At 41.1% G+C, this 20,290-nt stretch overlaps 1 protein-coding gene across 4 annotated transcripts; it reads left to right on the forward strand.

The window, feature by feature from the left end:
- Window positions 1–5,540: 5,540 nt before the first annotated feature.
- On the forward strand, window positions 5,541–19,593 carry LOC125879959 (ethanolamine-phosphate cytidylyltransferase-like). 4 transcript variants are annotated; one of them, XM_049562148.1, is made up of 13 exons: window positions 5,541–5,838; window positions 11,980–12,068; window positions 12,637–12,798; window positions 12,903–12,969; window positions 13,057–13,141; window positions 13,220–13,261; window positions 14,924–15,056; window positions 15,180–15,262; window positions 15,367–15,444; window positions 16,041–16,106; window positions 16,200–16,265; window positions 16,979–17,067; window positions 18,179–19,592. In XM_049562148.1, exons 1-13 carry the CDS (start codon window positions 5,708–5,710, stop codon window positions 18,291–18,293), a joined length of 1,206 nt encoding a protein of 401 aa, XP_049418105.1. In that variant the 5' UTR covers window positions 5,541–5,707; the 3' UTR covers window positions 18,294–19,592. The 4 variants fall into 4 exon arrangements, with proteins under 4 accessions (XP_049418105.1, XP_049418106.1, XP_049418104.1 ...); XM_049562149.1 differs by having other exon boundaries at window positions 14,927–15,056; XM_049562147.1 differs by having other exon boundaries at window positions 13,220–13,260; window positions 14,908–15,056.
- The last annotated feature ends 697 nt before the right edge of the window (window positions 19,594–20,290 follow it).

Below are 20,290 nucleotides of genomic sequence, written 5' to 3' on the forward strand. Positions count from 1 at the left end.
TTTGGCCCGACACGAGTAAAACATTAGAGTCATGAAGGATGTCTAGGTGTGCTTGTCCTAGATTAGGAGGAGTAGTGAGTTAGTCATCTGTGCTCCCTATGGGCCTCCTAAACCCCCCCTCTGTCTCAGCGCACCTCATCAAACATCACCCTCCTCAGCAGCGTTTCAACCCCAGCACATTCAAAACACATCTCATGAGAGAACACGCGGAGACAAAGAGACAGATGGCTGAAGACGAGCTACATCTTACCCCTCCATCCTGCGGGGGTGAGTCTAAACCCCAGTGCCTCTGCAGCGATGCAGAGTGGTATTGTTCCCCCCTTTGTCTTAAATTGAAGAGACTCCTACAGGTCTGTGTGACCTGTGCCTTAAATCAGGCTCCTCTTCCTCTGGATGCCTGCCCCAGACAACCGGATGGCCTCTGAAGAGTTGATTAATTTGGCGGGTTGGGTTAAGGTGAGCTGGTGGGCAATCTAGGACAGCATTCTTCATCTTCACCCACTTCTGCAGCAGGTGCCTGCCCCAGTTCTCAGACCAGAGCCCCGCTGTACAATTAATGTTGCCATCCCCATCAGCAAGGCTGTTCATTTAGCACATCTGCCGTGCCAAAGCTTGGCATGGGGCTCCGCTCTGCAAATGTCACCACGGCAGAGGACATGCCTGTTTGTAAGAGATGCTGCACTGGGTGAGAGGTGTATTACTCCTCGTACCATCAGCAAATATTTGAACCACATACAGCTGTAGTGATGACACATCATATGAAGGATTCTTATCGTATCAAACACCATGATTTTTCAGACAGTCAGTGCCATTGCAGCTATAAGAAAAACCCACAGGATAAAAGCCAAGTTAAAGACTCCAGACAGCAGATACCAGGATGTAGTGAGTTCACCTTGCCCCAGCTCACATGCAATAAGTGGGGCTGGGTTTCCCTCTGCTGGCACGTCTGTGTAAAGACCTTGTGTGATTTAACAGGGTTTTTCCACAAGATGACGCCACACACTCTTAACACAAGGATTTCCCCTACACTGCACAGCTTTACTATGTCAGTTAGGAAAATCACTAACAGCATCACAGTAAAGGTTTGTGAGTTCAGATTTTATTGACACTGTGCAAGTGAGGCGTTTATTTAACCTTTTGAAAGCATGGTTGGTGATGTTGTATAAGCCAATTAGACAAACTTAAAATATAACAAAACATTATCTTTTTTTTGTGGAATAATTTTATTGTTTTAAATAAAACAAGAAAACATGAGCACACCACTCCAGTCTTGATCTCACTTCACTGGCTTCCTGTCCGCTTCAGGATTGATTTTATTGCTTGTTTTTAAGGTTTTAAATGGCACGGCACATCCTTACTTATATGAGATGTTACGCATCCACACACCTGTTAGAGCTTTGAGGTCATCCAGTCAGATCCAGACTAAAAAATAGAGGTGACCGAGTTTTTTCTGTGGCTGCTCCTAACCTTTGGAATAGTTTAACTATGCAGATAAGAACTGCTCAGACCGCTGAATCTTTCAAGACTTTACTAAAGACGTACCTTTTTCTTTGGCTTTTAATGTGAGCTGATCTTTAACATCTCCACATATTGTTTTTTGTTTGTTTGCCATGTGTTTCTGTTTATTGTTAGTTTATTGTATGCTTGTGAAACACTTTGGTCAACTCTGCTTGTTTTTAAATGTGCTATATAAATAAATTTGACCTTGACCTTGACAATAAACACTGATAAGAGTGTCAACAAAAATCAAGCAGTAAAATAAAGATTTACTGCAGGGCTGTTGTGTTGCATGCCTGTAATTATTTATCTATTTACATTTATTTTTTCATGCACTTCACGATCTATCAGCTAAGCCTGTTTGTACTTCATTTTGTCTTTTTTTTAATTGATTGCATATGTTTGTTTTATCCGCCTTAGTTGGACTTTAAAGTTTGTAAAAATGTATGTCTGTGTGTGTGTGTGTGTGTGTATATATATATATATAAATTTAAAAAATTAAGGAAAAAAAAACACACAACAAAAATAAATTTATATAGGTAGAAATTGGAGAATTATACCAGTAATTATTATTGGTTTTAGATGCACATAAAAATTTCCCAGTATGGAGATATTTCCTTCTTGCTTGTGATCTTATTAGTCACCACAAATTCACAGTAATATTTTAAAATAACTTTTCATTCATTTTCTAACCGCTTCATCCTCTTGAGGGTCGCGGGGGGGCTGGAGCCTATCCCAGCTGACATTGGGCGAGAGGCAGGGTACACCCTGGACAGGTCGCCAGACTATCGCAGGGCTGACACATAGAGACAAACAACCATTCACGCTCACATTCACACCTACGGACAATTTAGAGTCTCCAATTAACCTAGTCCCCAATCTGCATGTCTCTGGACTGTGGGAGGAAGCCGGAGTGCCCGGAGAGAACCCACGCTGACACGGGGAGAACATGCAAACTCCGCACAGAAGGGCTCCCACACCCGGGATCAAACCGGCAACCCTCTTGCTGTGAGGCGAGAGTGCTATCCACCACACCACCATGCCGCCCTCAAAATAACTTTTATATATGCTAAATCAATATATCTATAGATAGATTATGTAAATTTGCCCAGTGTTTCTGTATGTGTTCATAGATAGGTTACAGTTTGTATTTATTTAGCCTTTAACTCTTTTTTTAAATTATTGTAATTTGATTTAATTTAATTTAATTCCGTTTTATTTTATTTTATTTTATTTTACAGACTCCCTGTCTTTTAAACCTCAGGTTAATAATCTTCTTAAAAAGATGAGGCTGAAGTTAGGGTTAAATCTCAGAAACAAGTCCTGTGTCTCCTTTGAGGCCAGAAAAAGACTGGTTGCTGCTATGTTTTTACCATTTCTAGATTATGGTGACCTGCTGTACATGAATGCATCTGCACATTGTCTGCACATGTTAGATAAAGCACATCATAATGCACTGAGACTTTATTCCAGGGCTGGTTGGCCTTCTTTAACCTTTGCTATAGCTCAGTCACTGGTATTTGTTCATTTATAAAGCCTTACTGGGTAAACTCCCTTCATACATTTGTACTGTGATTGAACAGAGATCTGACAGTAGCTTCAGTCTGAGATCACAAGACTTAGTGTTGTTGTGTGCTCCTGGTGCACAGACTGAGCTGGGAAGGAAAGCTTTTATGTGCTCTGCTCCTCTCACTTGGAATAACCTTCAAAAAGAGCTGAAACTATGTGAACTGGTCCCACTGCCTGATTTTAAAGCTCTCAGAAGTACGAGGATGAATGAATCTGTTTGTCACTGTGCATAGTTGTTCTAATATTTCTACAAGTTACTGTGTGTCTTTTATGCTTATTGTGCGGCTGTTTGGCTGAAACTTTTTGTATGCTGCTGTCTTGGCCAGGTTTCCCTTTAACTAGTTAAAAATTGGTTAAATTAAAAAAAGCATTATTGTTTGTGATATTTTTCCTAGAAGCACAAAGGAGGAATGTGTGTCTCTCTCCACTGTTATGCAGATGACACTCAGCTGTACCTCCCTGTTAAACCCACTGACCTCAGCATGCTGAGTTCTCTACAGGACTGTCTATATGATATCAAAAACTGGGTGTCTTTAAATTTTATTCAGCTCAGTTCTAAGAAAACAGAAATCCTTGTAATTGGGTCACAACATATCACAAAACAAATACTGCCATCTACTGGTCACCTGTGTCAACACATAAAGCAACAACATGTCACTGAGCTTATCCAATCATGTTTCCATCACCTCAGAAACACTGCTATAAGAAGATCTATTTTAATGTTCAGAGATACAGAAACTGCTTTTATCTCTTCATGTCTTGATTATTGCAACAACCTTTATTCATATCTTAATAACCAAGAAGCACGACCACATCACACCAGTTTTAGCCTCTTGACACTGGCTCCCCATTTGTTTTAGGACTGACTTTAAGGCTCTTCATGGCCTGGCTCCAGATTACATTTCAGACCTGCTAGTCCCTTATGAACCCCTGTGTAGTTTGAGATCCTCAGGCAAAGGTCTTCTGCTTGTCCCAGAGTCCGGACTGAAGACCAAAGGAGACAAAGCTTTTGCCACCAGGGCCCCGAGGCTCTGGAATGACCTGCCTGAGGGTGTAAGGCTGTCTGAGTCACTGTCTTCATTTTAGTCTCTCTAAAAACATACTTCTATCAGCTGTCTGTGTATTTTATTGCTATCTTATTGATGTTATTTCCCATTTATTATCTTGATCTTGATTTTAGTTTTGGCCTTCCTTATTTTATGACTTAGATTGCTTTGTTTTGTTCTCCTTGTCTTTGAAGTGTGTTTAGTTTTATTGTAGCTGTGTTTTGAAAGGTGCTATACAAGTTAAAGTTCATTATTCTTACCATATCTCCAATGTTACTTGTTTTATCAGCTGATCAGGTCCTGTGTTTGGATATGGGGATGCAATTCATGTGTTTATTTGTGGATGTATCTTAGGTGAATATTTGTGGATGCATACTGTGTTTTTAAATCTGTGTATGCGTTTGTGGATCATGTTGTAGATGCATTTTCTTTTCTTTTTAATATCATAATTTGTATTTTCTTTCTTCTTTCAGGCCTCCAGTGGACAGGTGTTGTAAATTAGTTTCTGGTTCTCGTGCATTAATATGCATTTTTTTTTTTTATTTCAAGACAAGGGACAGGACAGTACATGTATGAGACAGAACATAGAACAGGGTACGAAACGAAAAATAGATGGCAGAGCAACATGAATAACACAAGTACGGGTCTGTGTGTGTGTGTGTGTGTGTGTGTGTGTGTGTGTGTGTGTGTGAGGGTAGGCAAGCATGGATGTAGGGTGTGTGTGTGTGAGATAGGGTAGAAAGGAGGACTGGGGGAAGCACACACACAAAAATAAATAAAATAAACAACTAGATTATTTACTTAAAATAATAATATGAATTAATTAAATAATAATAACAATAATGATAATAGATGCTACTACTGTAAAATTTATCAAATTAGTAGAGAGAAAAAAGTAAAATAATAGTAAAAATAATAGTGGACAAAAGGTGTACCATTCTTTATATAAAAAGAAACTGAGTAAGCATTAATATACATTTCTAATGCTGCTGTGATGTCCATATTAAATAAACTATAAAGTGTAGAAAGTGTAAGAGGTGTATTTTAAAGACAAAAACAAATATATTGTTGTGGTTATCTTACTTGAGGTGAAGGTGCTGGCCCCAAACTGGCACGTCATCAAAGACACTCTGGCAGATAGCCTGCTATTTCTGTGGGAATCCAGATACTGTCACATGACAGTGGAAAACGCCGCTATTATGTAACAACATGTCGGCTGCGTGCACCGGCACTCCATCGTACGATTCAACCTGTGTCAAGTCTGTCGTAATGAACTCACTACTTCATGTTTGGTCTTTTCAAAATAAAAGTATACACCACAGAGGTGTGTTGCAGTGAGTTTTATAAGCAGTGCTTCATTTCCTTCGTGGTTTATCTGCTTTCTTTGGCCGGCTTGACGTAGCGCGTCGTGCGTCGTTGCGTCGCCCGTGGAGGAGGCGTTTGCGCATCGCACTCACTGCTGCTGCTGCTGGTGCTGCTGCTGACACAGAAACCGGCTGTCCTGCACTGAAACGGGGCACACAACTGCCACCGCTCACCATCTCACCTGGAGGGATCTGTGGCACCTGACGCGGTCATCACCCGGCAGCCTCACCATGATCAAGAACGGACATCACCACCACCAAGTGAACACAGCAGCCGGGAAAGACGCAGGGACGACCCCCGGCGCTGCAGCGTGCAGTCCCGAGAAGAGGAGGCGAAGAATCCGGGTGTGGTGCGATGGCTGGTGAGTAATGCACTGGATAAATTATGGCAAGATGAAGATGCACTATTGTCCTTACTGTCTGCATCGTGCACCATCTAATGAGTGTGTCAGGCTGTGTGTCACCTACCTCCGGACAGGCCTGCTGCAGGTGACACAGCTCTCAGGACTGCTGCTTCATCCTCCAGAGATATCACTATACACTCAACTTTTAACTGGATATCCCACTGCATATATCCTGCCATGAGGGCTTCAATGACCACCATATAACCTGTATAACTCAGGACTTACTCCATCACTTACTCTACATTATCACTGGGGCATCCTGGTGTCAGTATTCCTCATCAGTAGACACATTATTACATAATAACACCAGGACAGATTAATATTGATCTTTGCTGCAGCCATTTATTATAACTCACTGTCATGAAGAGGGAGCCTCCAAAATATGACCAGTATACTCTGTGGTAATGCTTATAATGGCAATGTATGTGGTCAAAATTAATTTGTTGTACAAACTTAACACAGTAAAAAAGCCTATAAGAATCAAGACACCACTGTCAAGCATAGCACAGGCTAAATGTTGAATTTATGTGTAAGATTTTGCATAGATGCTTCCAAAAATCCTCATCATACTTTACTGGTATAAAAGCTTATATAATATGTTTATAGGTCTGTATAAAATCCATAATGCCACGCCTTGAGACACAAGAAGGTCACATTGCCACGAAGGTGTTCAGGTGGTCACAGCGGTGATATTAGGCACAAGGAGGCACAGACATATTAGGCTGAATTGATGGCATATGTGTGTGACCATGTCAGCTTTACGAGATGGATGTTTAGACTACAATTATTGCAGCACAAACATGCAAGATATTTTGTCACTTGGACAAATGAATATAACGAGCCATCATTAATCTTATTGGCAACCCTTGTGCTTCTCCTCCTAACAGTCAAAATGTCTATTCAAATATTCTAACACCACAACATGATAATGTACACACATTTCATTTAAAAACAATACATTTATTTATTTTGGGACGTGAGGCTAAGAACACTCCAAACATGCTCAGTTTGACTTTTCATTGGATTACTTTCATGATGCCATAATGGCACCTGTACAAACAAGGTGTCTTCTTTCAGCACGGTGTAATGTAATAAAGAATAATTATATTAGGAGTTGGGCAAGGCGCTCACGCAGCGCCAGACGCGGCCTTTAATGCAATACAGGTGATTAAAGTGAGCACACACGCACAGCTGTGGGAAGGGCGAGACTACCCAGAGAAAATTAGCACTTGCGTTCACATCGATTGGCAAAGCATGTACAACAAAGGTCACAAACAAAGAGGAGCTTTGTTCGCTCTTCTCCTCCAGCTTTATGGTCTTATATCATACTTTTCAACTTATATTATTAATATGTTTTTTGGGTTTTTTTTTTCTTGGTTCCTTGGGAAAAATTCAGTGTCCAACTAAAACACTTCGGCAGCAGCAGCAGCAGCAGCAGCAGCAATAATGTCCTCCTTGTTAAAAAAATGACAGGCAGCCATATTAACTTTTAACAAGCTAAATGATGCTGAACACGCTCTACAGGTTTCATTAACTGGACTAGGTGAGGTTAGAAGTTTTGGTGTCTTCTCAGATCCACGTATGGGGCTCGGTCAGTGCACTAATATTTCAGCCACCTCACCATGACACTTTCAGGAGGACTGTCATGTAGAGGATCAGATACAGAATACTTCTTTGCTGCAGCCTGCTTAACAGGACATTATGGAAGACCAAGAAACTGGCCAATGAATAATTTTCAGTTTTAAATGACAAAATGGATCACATAGTGACAGTCAGGGTACAAAATTGGCACCATCCACTAGCTAAATGCTGGTAAAACATGCAAGAAAATACAATGGCAATCTATATGCGGGTTAAACTTAAACTAGAACTGGTTATATGTTCTTTGAGCTGTATGCATCTCAAAAATGACGAGGAACTGATTAATTGATTAATCAATTGACAGGAAATGTATTGCCAACTGTTTTGCAATTGATTAATTGGTGTTTTAAAGCAAAAATGCCAAATATGCCAAATATTTACTGGTACCAGAGGTGATTTGATGCTTTTCATTGCGTAGGTGATAGTAAACTGACCATCTTTGGGTTTTGGGCTGTTGCTTGACCCAAACAAGATATTTAAATACTTAAGTTTCTACACAAAACTATTATTTGCTAATGACTATAATCATTAGCTGCAGCCCCTAGATGTGACCCTATAAGATGCCCCCTCTGGAAGAAGCACCAAGCCTTGGTGGACAGAGTGTGGGCTCCATGGTGCGGCAGAAAAATAAATGTTTTGAATATCTGTATGAAGGCCAGGATTACGGTGGCTTTCTCTGGTCGAATTCCTGCCATTTAGGTGTGGCTGTCTATCCGTGGTTTGATGGAATGTTGCAGAATATTTGGGATGCCAGAATGTTAACCGGTGGGGTGAGCACGCAAAGAGAGCCAATGTCAACAGAGCTCATGCCATTAACCCCCTCTAACCCTTCCGGCCCACACCTGCTACAGCCGTTGTGCCCGTGCAGCCATTCCCGTCACTGAGTGCATTGTCGTCCCCCCCCGAGCCCTACTGGACGCCACCGCTCACTTACTGACAGCCAGCGTTGTCAGCGGTATGAGAGGAAAATTCCAAGGAAACAGCACAGTCACTTCATGTGTTGACCCGGCCCCTTTTTCTCTGCACACAGATGCTTATTTGTCACAATGACAAGAGGTGACAGGGGTTAAAGATCAGTTGTCAGTGAAGCATCAGCAAGAGGAGGGTAAAGTCCACTTCCACTGTGTCTCTGCTGAGGTAGTCCGTCCATGCAGGACCATAAATGTGCTATCTAAAGCCTCAGTGAAGCAACTATTGCGACTATTGGTATCCTGAGAATTACTCAATAAAAACATCATTACTGTGTGTCCATGTATTTAAATTTTTAATTCAAGATTATAATTTTTGTACTCCTCAATCCCTACACATGTCCCATTGTATTCTCTCAGTGTCCACAGATGTCTGTGTGGCTTTGTTCTCCAGAAGCGTCTACAGGTGATGTTTGGGTGTCCGCTAACAGCCTAAGCTAATTAATATTTAACCATGTCACGGTCATGATCCATCCCTGCTAAAAAATACAACAGGAATACGGTAACACATGTTGGACATTGAGCTAGTGTAACACCCCCAAAAGCAGCCTCCTAGTCTTATGTAACTCTGTCTGGGTCTCCGAGTTTCCTTCCCTATTCATTCACCTCCAAATGCTCCCCTTTGCTGCATTCTTCCGGCCCTGCACTATCGCCTCAGAGCCCAAACACGTGGATCCCATTTCAACAGATTGACAGCACAAGACACACACACACAGAGAACATCTTGCTTCCTCCACAACAAGCCTCTTTTTGTGGCTCACCTTTGTGCATTCTGTAGTGGATGCATCTGAATCACGTGTAGAGAAGCCCCGGAGTCTGGGAATAGTTGTTTTTGTGTTACAATCCATTCAAGTGCAGTCCAGGCTGTTTCCAGTCAGGCTGTGTGTAGTGACACCACAGCAGGGCACAGATGCTGTCTTTCATTAGCATAGCCTGGGGCTGCAAACAACATGGGATCCTATTGCTGTTGTGGCTGTGTACATACTGTAGTCCTGGCAGTGCTCATCTGTTTTCTTATTGATTTTTGGAAGATGCTATTCATAGTGCTGCTTTACACCTGACTCCTGAGAGACCTGACGTGTAATTTAATGTACTAAAGAGGACGCAGGTGCCAGTTTTAATGTATTTCTCCCCCCATTTCAGCCAGTTAATATCGGTCACAGAAATGCTAATGATGATAGTAGCTATTGTCACCAAATTTCTCTGCTAATATGCTAATGAACTCAATGCATCCTCAGTGACACCTGCTGTCGCTCTCACCAGTCAGAGCACATTCTTCTCTTTTCTGTGCAGATGTCAATATCACGTTCCAAGTAGAGCAGAAAGGAGAATGATCGGACTGATGTCAGCTGTTGGCTGTAGAAATAGTGATGGAAGGCTAATGCCCATCTGTTCTCTATTACTATGCTAGATTACCATGTTACAATCTCAGTCTCCAATCTGTGCTAATCTAATTATCTACAGATGGTATCATGGCTGGGGTGGAGTGAAGTGGGAGGGTAAAACACACTGGCTGTGCTGGTGACTTTTTTATGTTGAGACTTTGATCAGATATCTAGGAGATTGCATGAATGAATGTGCGTGGATTAGCTTGATGGGTCGATAATATCAGAAACACTGAATATTAAAGGTCCAGTGTGCAGGATTTAGGAGGATATACAGGCGGAAATGGAATGCAATATAATAAGTATGTTTCGTCAGAGTATGATAAGAATTGTTGTGTTTACGTTCCCTTAGAATAAATAGCTTATGTCTACGTAGGGAGCAGGTCCTCGTATATGGAGATCGACATGTTGTACTGCCATGAACGGACCATTCAAACACTATCTAGATAGGGCTATTCATGTTTTCGCTTTTTCAGTTTTTATACCGATCCTGATGCTGTGGCTTTGAGTATCAGCCGATACCCGATCCGACACCACGGTTGACCTAAAAAGCTATATACCTTTACATGTAGAACAGAGAAGACGAGAGGCATCAGGCATTGATGACTACACAGTTCTTTCCCAAGATAAAATGAAACAAGAATAAATGGATTAATGCAATGATGAAGTATTTATTTTTAACAAAAATAAACAATTGTGCAACAGCAGTTGAAATAGTGTGAAATACCTCCACACAGCAGATTCTCTCCTTCACTCCATGACGTATGACATAGCTCACGTCGCAATAGATTTAAAGGGAAAGGATTGCCGCAGGTATAGGTTGCATTTTCCGATACCCGATCCATCTGTTTTGATGATATCGGGGCTGATATTCGATCCAGATATCGGATCGGTGCATCCCTAGCCACCATACTGAGCAGTCCCTCCAAGATGAGCCAAATAACGTTAGAAAAAAACAGATTTTTCACGTATAACTGCTTTATTCAGTGTTTTTACCGGTTTAAATCCTGCGTCCAATTGTTTTAGAGAGGAAGAGACCTCTGTGTTATCAAAGGAAGAAAGTGAGTTCACATTAGCAGGTGCTGGGCTAGCGGCCCATTTGCGACGCTGATGCACAGCCTCGCAAAAACACAGATTTTTTTAACCGTAAACTGCTTTATTCAGTGCTTAAATCACCAAGGGTCTCATTTATGAAACAACGCGTAGAATCCAAACTAAAAATGTACATACGAACAAAAGCCAGAAATGGCGTGCGCTAAAAAATATTTGACGATGTGTATGATCAGGCTTCCTGCTCACCATCTGCGTCACCAATTTCCTGTCTCCAAAATTTTTGTAAGCATGGGTCAAAGTTTCTCCCATCAGGTCTGTTATTATAGATCACAACTTTTATGTAGGCAGCGTGCACCTCTTTCAGGACTCATTTTGTGCATACGTAGTGTTTTTAAATGAGACCCCAGGTGCATTTGTTTTGGAGATGAAGAGACCTCTGTGGAGACTTGACTCCTGATAAAAAAAAAATACCCCTCCTGAACATTGAACACAAAACAAATCCTAACTGGGAGTTCATGCTTGGCAGCTGCAATCTGCAATCCTCACCACTAGGTGCCACTAAATTCCACACACTGCTCCTTTAAAGGCTCACACTAGTAGTTTGCATGTTTTAGCCCATCCTTTAAAATGTATTGATCTCCCACACCCCAGGTAGTCTTTACTTTTCATTTATTTCACAATGTTTTAATCAACTTTCTTTTTTTTTTAGTCAAAATGAACTAAAAGTTGTGGGGAAAAACCTAATTGGTGCATTCAGGGACACTCAGACATCTGTGTACAGTCCAGTACACTGTGCTTTATCCACCAGATGTTTCTAACTATCTTGCTATCATCAGGATAAAGCATATGTACTGTGGAAGACATACATGTGCAACGTGTTTTAACTTTGATTAAAGAGTGGCTGCCAAATCTTATTACTCTAATTCAAAGAATCCTTTATCTTTGATTTTCTAACCAAGAGTTTTACAAACAATCCTTTAATTCCTACAGCTCCTTTGCCTCACTACGATCATGTAACTTTTATGTGACTTCTTCTCTTTTCATCCTCCCAGCTATGACATGGTCCATTATGGACACTCCAACCAGCTGCGACAGGCCAAGGCTATGGGAGATTACCTCATCGTTGGAGTACACACAGATAGTAAGGCTCAGAGCCATTGATTCATTTTCCCCTCCAACACTACAACTGCACATCTTCGGTGGAAACCCTGTCTTAAAAGTCTAGCTCATCTGTACATGACTTTTTTTCCCCATCCTTAATTCTAATACTCCTCCTAATACTCTTCATGCATGGTTCAGCCTGGAGCTGCTGGGTCTGGGGAGCCATGGCACCTGTAGCCTCTGTTTATGATCTTCAGTCCCATCATTACCAGGCAGACACCAGCTGTGCCCTGTACCCTTTGGAGGGGCTGTGGTGACACTAGTGCAGCGACTCAGGGTGATTGCATCTCGCCCTCCTATGGTACGCTGGAGCATTCTGACGTTAAGATAACTCAGAGTGACTTAGTAGTCAGGCCCAGCACAGATATCTGCTGAAGTGCAAATAAACTATCTCAGTGACGAGGGGGATGCTGCGTTCAGTGACTGTAAAAACTGCTTATCAGAATGTCACGCAAAGGGAGATTTCTGTCTCGCTGTTCTGTTTAGTCTCAGTTTATTTATGTGTCAACAGTATGGTTTCATCTGAGTGTACATGTTTTGTTTTTAAGGTGAGATTGCGAAGCACAAGGGTCCGCCAGTCTTCACTCAGGCAGAAAGATACAAGATGGTGCGGGCCATAAAGTGGGTGGATGAGGTCGTGGAAGGAGCGCCTTACGTTACCACCCTCCAGACCCTCGACAAGTACAACTGTGATTTCTGTGTGCATGGAGGTACACTTCTATCACAACCTCATGTCCTTATTTAGATGCACAAACAGATTCATTGTCATAAGCTCTCAGTATAATGCTAGATTGCTGATTTTTTGTTGTTGCAGATGATATAACTCTAACAGTGGATGGGAAGGACACATATGAAGAGGTGAAGAAGTCAGGGCGGTACAGGTGAGTTAATATGCAGAAGATTGATCACAGTTTTGACAAGATGCATGTGTTTCTGAAATTTTTTAATTGTGTTTTATGCTGTTCCAGGGAGTGTAAGAGAACCCAGGGAGTTTCAACCACAGATCTGGTTGGCAGGATGCTACTGATGACCAAAGCACATCACAGCAACATTGTAAGTGCAGCCTTATTCTCTCTAAATCTCAGTCTCAGTGCACAGCACAACCCTAATTCAATCCTCTCTTCTCTTTAGGATAGTTCAGACTATCAGCAGCACACAGACAACTTTGGAAAGGTAGGTACCAAACATATTCACAGATTACTTGAATGTCACGTAGTCAATATCAAATCCTCAGCTTATTACCAATGTGTTTTTAAAGAGGATCTATTACGTTCATTTTCAGGTTCATACTTTATTTGAGGTCTCTACTGTGGGTGTGTCCCGAATCGCATACTTTTTCTTTCTACTTTTAATAGGTACTGCAGCTGCCCTTAAACAGTATGAACTGTTGCATGCAGTATGTACACATACAGCGGGACATACCACTTTCTCATAACGTTACGCCCTGAACTTTGACCCCCTTGCTTTTGCATCCCTTACCTCGGAGATAAGCAAACGCCACTTTCTGAGATTATCAGGGATGTAGATAAACCCACAGAGCTCTGCTGTTGTTACTTTGCAATGTATGTAGTTTAAGTTTAAAGTTATAGCTGCACAGATTGTAGATTCTAACATATTATATTTGCGACAGTGAAATTACATCTGCAGTTCCCTGTCGTTTTCATTTTGTCCTACTGGTGTTTGTGGCATTTATTTTGGTAACTTAAACAATTGATATTCCTATTATTACTATTTGACTGGTCATCGGTTTCTTGAATGCGCTGTCATCCGTCATTGGGACTTCTGACAGCTGTCAATCAGCTGTCAAACGGCAGTCATCTGTTTGCAGCTCAGTCGATGTGACGTATCGTTTGCTATGCAGAGGACTTCTGGGCACAGTCTGCTCTGATCAGTCCGTTTTCCAGGGTCAGGGAATGACTATAATAGAGCACAGCGGCTCTTCCACTATGAAGTATCACCAACAATAGCTTCTAAACAAAAATGGATATATTCCAGCAGGAATATGATCCAAAATTGAGGAGAAGTTCACAACATCAGCAACCGAATTTACATGTTTCCCTGAAGTTAGCATGTAGCTACATGTAGCAGTGTAGGCTATGTAAACACTTGCAGAAGCGTGCCTGGAGCAGATGACCATATAAAGAAATCTGGCACAAAATAGAAAAAAATGAAAGGAAAGCTGAGGTTTTTTCTACTTCTACATATGTTTACCTTATTATCTAGAACTTTGACCACGTTTAATTTGAACATCCCTCACTGTAACACTATATCTAAGACACAAGATATGTGAAAGCATAATAGTCCCCCTTTAAAGCTCAATTCTTGGTAGTCTTCTTCTCCTTCAGCTTCCTCTTCCTTCACTGTTTTGTCATTCAAGTAGTCAAAGTTGCTAAGTGGGCCAGACGTCAACCATTATTAAACAAAGGCCTTTACTGTGTACCCACTTTATAATCAAGTTGCAGGCCTTGCCAGTAAAACAGTGAATGCCACTTCTGTTCCTGAATGGGTAAAGTAGCTCAGAGTCAACATGCTGGGGATTTGAATAGTGTGAAAGCAGCAGAGGGTCTCTCCACATTTGGACATTTAAGACTGGCAGAGTGATGCTGTTCATTTGGCAAGGGCTGAATACATGTGCTGGGGATTTGTGGGACAGCCTTGAGTTCGCTATGGAGCAAAGGGGACATTGCTGCTCACACCACTAGGTGGCAGTGATGCAGCGCTCTTGTCTCATGTACTCAACATACTCCAGTGATGATACTGAAGTGTATCTGTCTTATTGTGATGCTGTTTGTACTCATTGTGCCTGTTTCTGGATTATGGGGGTCGCATGGTCAGAAGGGCCACAGTCCCTGGACCGGGGTGTCTCAGTTCCTGCAGACTTCACAGAAGATCATCCAGTTTGCTTCAGGCCAGGAGCCTCAACCTGGAGACACTATCATCTATGTGGCAGGAGCCTTTGACCTCTTCCGTATCCTTTTAAACCCTCACTAAGAAAAGACTTGTGCGAATTATTTACAATTCTGTGAACTGCTGTTATAGAATAGTCAGCTTATCTGAAATGCCTATTCATCCTTAACTGGTCTCCTGTCAGACATTGGCCATGTGGACTTCCTGGAAGCAGTACATAAGCTCGCAGAAAAGCCATACATTATAGTGGGGTTGCACTTTGATCAGGTGACTCTACTTGTGCTCTTATTCAGCCATGTGAGACAGTTGCTGCTTCCTCAAGTTGAGCATTGACATTTTACTTCACATTTCCTCTTTGTTCAAATTTTCAGGAGGTGAACCGCTACAAAGGGAAAAACTACCCCATCATGAATGTCCACGAGAGAACCCTCAGCGTCCTGGCTTGTCGAGTAGGTTCCTCTTCTCGTTTTCCGTAGACTGTTAAAGAAGTGAACGTAGCCTCCAGGTCTGAAAAGTGAAGCCAGTGTGGAAGTGCTTTAAACCTATACAAGTCTATGAGGAAATGACCCCACTTCTCATTTAACTTATTACCTCAGTGGACGTTTTCTAAATGAGTTTATGGTCTCAATCACTAGTTTCAAGTCTTCTTCAATAAAGCATGAGGTTCATTTTGTAAATGATGTTCCCATTTAGAGTGAAATAGATGATAAAGCAGGGTATGCTTAAGACATGGCTGCCCTGTGATTAATAGGTGGTTACCACGGAGCCCTGTCAATCAGGATAGAGGTGTAGCAGTGCGTATCCATGCCAGCTCCATCCTCTCATCCAATATTGTCACCCCTCACTCTAAAAAAGCCGAGATGGCGACGGCCAAGGTGCCACACAGTAGTCTGCAAACCAGTGAGTCACATCACAGTGGCAACGTCCACTTCTTTTATACAGTATGTGGTTCTACCGCCATCAACACAGTGCATTGCAAGTACTTATCTACTATTCATTTTGTGTGACTCATTACTGAATTTGTTGTGTTGCTTTTTCCTCTCAGTATGTGTCAGAAGTGGTGATCGGTGCACCCTTTGCAGTCACAAAAGATTTGCTGGACCATTTCAAGGTAAGTTTAGGCAATACAGTTAACACTCACCATTAGATAATGATGTTCTTTGCGATAAAGAATCAATAAAGTAGCACATCTTTTTATTCACAGGTGGATCTTGTATGCCATGGAAAGACTGAAATATATCCTGACAAGGATGGATCCGACCCTTATGCTGTAAGACTCTAGGGGTGTTTTCACACGCGGTCTTTTTTAGCCCTCTTAACTGACTCTGACGAAACTGATCACTTTTTCGTGCATATGTGAAACACTCCAAGAGAACTCTCGCTTTGCTCTTTGCCACTGTATTTAGCCCTCTTTATCACATGCTGTTGCACTGGGACGTTTGAAAGAAAAGACGAAACCACGCCGGCCTGTTACACTTGCAAGGATGCAGGACGAGGAGTAGTTTGGTCTATGAAAGATACTGCACGTCTCCAGATGTGGAATGTAGAATAAATTAACGGCAACAGTCTACAGCACAGAAATGCAAAGGCTTTCCTTATATGTTAAGTTAATCTGAAAACGTGGGGCTTCATAACTACACTGCAGTCTCACGTCACAGTAAAAACAAAACCATATCAATATGTATTATACATTGGCTATAGTGAACAAAAAGAGGACTGAGACCTCATCAGAGCTGAAGCTGACCAGAAAGAGTCCTCATCAAGTAGACTGACAATGTGAACACAAAAAGGAGTCCCTTTTCTGTTGGTCCACTTTTTGGTGCACTTAAGAGGACTGAGTTTGGTTTGTTTAAAAAGGACTATATGTGAAAACACCCTAAATGCCGACACAAAGCTTTTTTAGAAAAAAAAAAACACCTCCATGAAATGCTGTAATCTGCAGAGATGCTGAATCACATTCATTTGGGTTGTTTTCTTCACCAGGAGCCGAGGAGGAAAGGAATCCTGCGCACCGTTGACAGTGGGAACAGCCTCACTACAGATGCCATTGTGCAAAGGATAATCAAAAACAGGTAAAAAGAAGGCAAAATTCCAGTCAACTTCTAAAAAAAACAACAGTAACAAAGGCTTGAGGGCAGAAATAGCCAATGTTATATTGGGCAAATCATTATTTTTCTGACAGATACAGTGTATCGGGGATTTACTGGCATCTAGCGGTAACTACGGTGCCCAGCGTGAAAACTTTGCCTTTGTCTGAAAGAAAAAAAAGAAAGAAAGAAAAAAACTACCTCAAATAGTTGTATTTCTGATCACTGCATCTGATAGTAGACTAGTTAAACCCTCTGGGAAAATATATTTTCCCACCTCAGGCAAAAGGACTAATCATTATTATCCATTCTTTAAAACTAATAGTCGCTTTGGGTTCAATTCCGTCACAGACAGGATTTTAAAAGTTATTCAAGTAAATTTTTGACGTCCATTGTTTAATATCACTTATTCTAAGTATAATTATTATTTCTACATACCAAAATTTGACTGTTAAGCAGGTCATGAAAACCTTATCTAACATCGGTCTTCATATTTTATCAAAAATATGCATCAGTGTCTAATGTCGATCAGACTTTATATTATTTCTTATTTTCCAGTAAAATGTATACACAGTCCAACAACATCAACCTCATATTTCCTGTTAGCATTAAAATATTGGTTAAAAACTCATCAAGTGACAGAGGATTTTACCGGGAGCCAAATTATCTGCGGAGGTTTCTTCCTCTCCAAAACAAACAGACTAGGTGATTAAAACCGGTAAAAACACTGAATAAAGCAGTTCCGCTGGGGTTGATCTCTACAGTGGCCGACACGAACATGGGCCTATCTTGAGCCAGTGTTTGGTTGTACGTTCTGGGCTACTGTAAAAATGTGGCAGTGCGACATGGCAGTCTCCGTGGAAGAGAACCTGCTCCCTATGTAGATATAAACTAATCCAGGTAACGAAAACACAGCAAATCCTTAACTTTTTAGGGTATTGCTCTCTAAAGAAAACATACTTACTTCATTTCTGCCAGTATATCCCCCTTAAATCCTACACCATGGACCTTTAAAATGAATGGGACATCATTTGTTTGCCTCTGTGATAAGTCATATTAGATTTAGACTTTTTCCGTTTTCCTTGTTTCGATTCAGGTTGCTATTTGAAGCGAGGAACCAGAAGAAAGAGGCCAAAGAGATCGCTGTGATCCAGGCCATGAAGCGACAAGAGGAGGAAAAGACTACAGAAAGAGCCCAGGCCGTGCTGTAGGAAAAGCCTTGACCGAGCACCGTAGACCACGTGTCAACATCAAACTGACAAGCTCAATGAATCTAGACTCATGTACAGGAAAATCAGCCCTTTTCTATGTGTTATGACACCCTCCACACACGATCCTGGTTAGTAACAGCAGTCCTTACAACAGCCCGTTTATGGCCAGGGCGCCGGCATAGTCTGCTGTGGGATCATCAGGTATACAACGTGTGTGTGTGTGCGTGTGCGTGCGTGTGTGTGTGTGTGAGATCTTCTGTGTATTAATATATTCAGCATATGCAAATACATGTTCATGTCAGTCAACAATCACTCATACAGATGTCTAACTAAGCAGTTATGGACAGAAAAAAAAAGTTGAAACAAGGAAGACCTATTTTATGTCTTTGGATATTTTTAATTCCTTTTATTTTTTTGCCTTCAAAAATGAATTTTTAAGTGATTATATTACAGGATTTGGACATATGAAGGGCAAGTGTGGGAACCTGAGATGTTGAGGCATTAAACTGTAACCAGGAAGTGATTTGATCAGTCATTTCCATGGGGTCGTTGCTGCTTTCTGCCCAGCAATGGGTGTAGCCCCACAACTGATCTATCAATGTATATACTGTACGTACTGTATCTATGTATTATAGAGTCATTAAAGGCTCTCTGGAGGATGCTAAAACCACGAGAGAATCAGGGGAGGAAACCCCCCGCCTCTCTGCATCTAACTTGGGTTGTTTGGACGTGAGAAGGTGTTGAAACTCTTTCGGGACCTCATGTACATATCAGACCTTTCTCCAGACTGCACTGACTGCTCAGAAATCATCAGAACTGTTTCTGTTTTACTGGTAGAGCAGGTTTTTAACTCGAAAATGCACACTGTCAAGACCTGCACGCCTGGCCTTTTGAGTGCAATTGTATTTTTTTTAAAACCACTTCTTAGGTTTATCCTAACATAGAGAACACTAGAGAGTTTTAACAGACTGCTTTTAACCTTTAGTTTTATTAGTAGAACCAGAGAACTATGACAGATGCTCAGTGTTGTTGACTTGATCATGAAATAGACCTCTTACTGTCATTGAGCCCTGAACAATTTAACCTCTGTCTCTATATCAAATGGGATTAAATAATATATTTTTTGTAGATGTATATTTTACTCACCTCCTCTCCATTAACTACTGTATAGATGGTTTCATATTGTTTAAAAAAAAGCATAATAATCTGTCTGTATGTCAAGTTGGAATGTATTCAGTGTAGGCTATAATGTATATGTTATTGACAACTCTCAGTTGACAGATACTGTAGGAACTGATTGGACTACAGTTTACTGGCGCTGACAATAATAACATTCTAATCTGAAAGGCTACTTGTCGTCTTCTTTTCCCTGAAACGCAAAATGTCTGGGTGAAGTGTTGCAATGTCGGATCCATGTCTTCAGTATAATGTAGGTAGGCTGTACATGAGTCATATTATGAAAGGGTTAAGGTCATGTTTGGACACAGAAATGACCTTACCTATCTGTAAGGTTTTTATTTAAAAAGAAAAATACACAGGCATCGTGACCTAATTGTGACCTCGATTTAAATTGGAAACATTAACATATAGGACTACAGTATATTTCTTAGTGCCCCAGAACCTTTGGCTCATGTTGGCCGTATGTTAATAAAACAAAGCGTGCGTAATTCATTAACATATTCAAAAAATTTAAGGTCACTTAAAGGTGCTTTTAGGGACATTTGAAGTGGTCATAATGAATTTTTGGCAATCCCCATGCACTGTATCATGCAGGCAGTGTGGTGACAGAAGTATTGTCATTTTAAAAAGTAGCACGGTACAATAAATCAATACTCCATTAAGAGAAAGGCCCTGCATTCAAAATCTTACATCTTATCTTAAAGTCTTAAAAGTGAAAGTATTAATTTTGCAAAAGATATATGGATATATTTAAATATTATCACTGATTCATTAACATGTAGGCCTGCATGTAAACAGCATTTTAATGTTTCCAAGGT

Source organism: Epinephelus fuscoguttatus, linkage group LG19 (genome assembly GCF_011397635.1).
Source record: "Epinephelus fuscoguttatus linkage group LG19, E.fuscoguttatus.final_Chr_v1".
NCBI lineage: Eukaryota > Metazoa > Chordata > Actinopteri > Perciformes > Serranidae > Epinephelus > Epinephelus fuscoguttatus.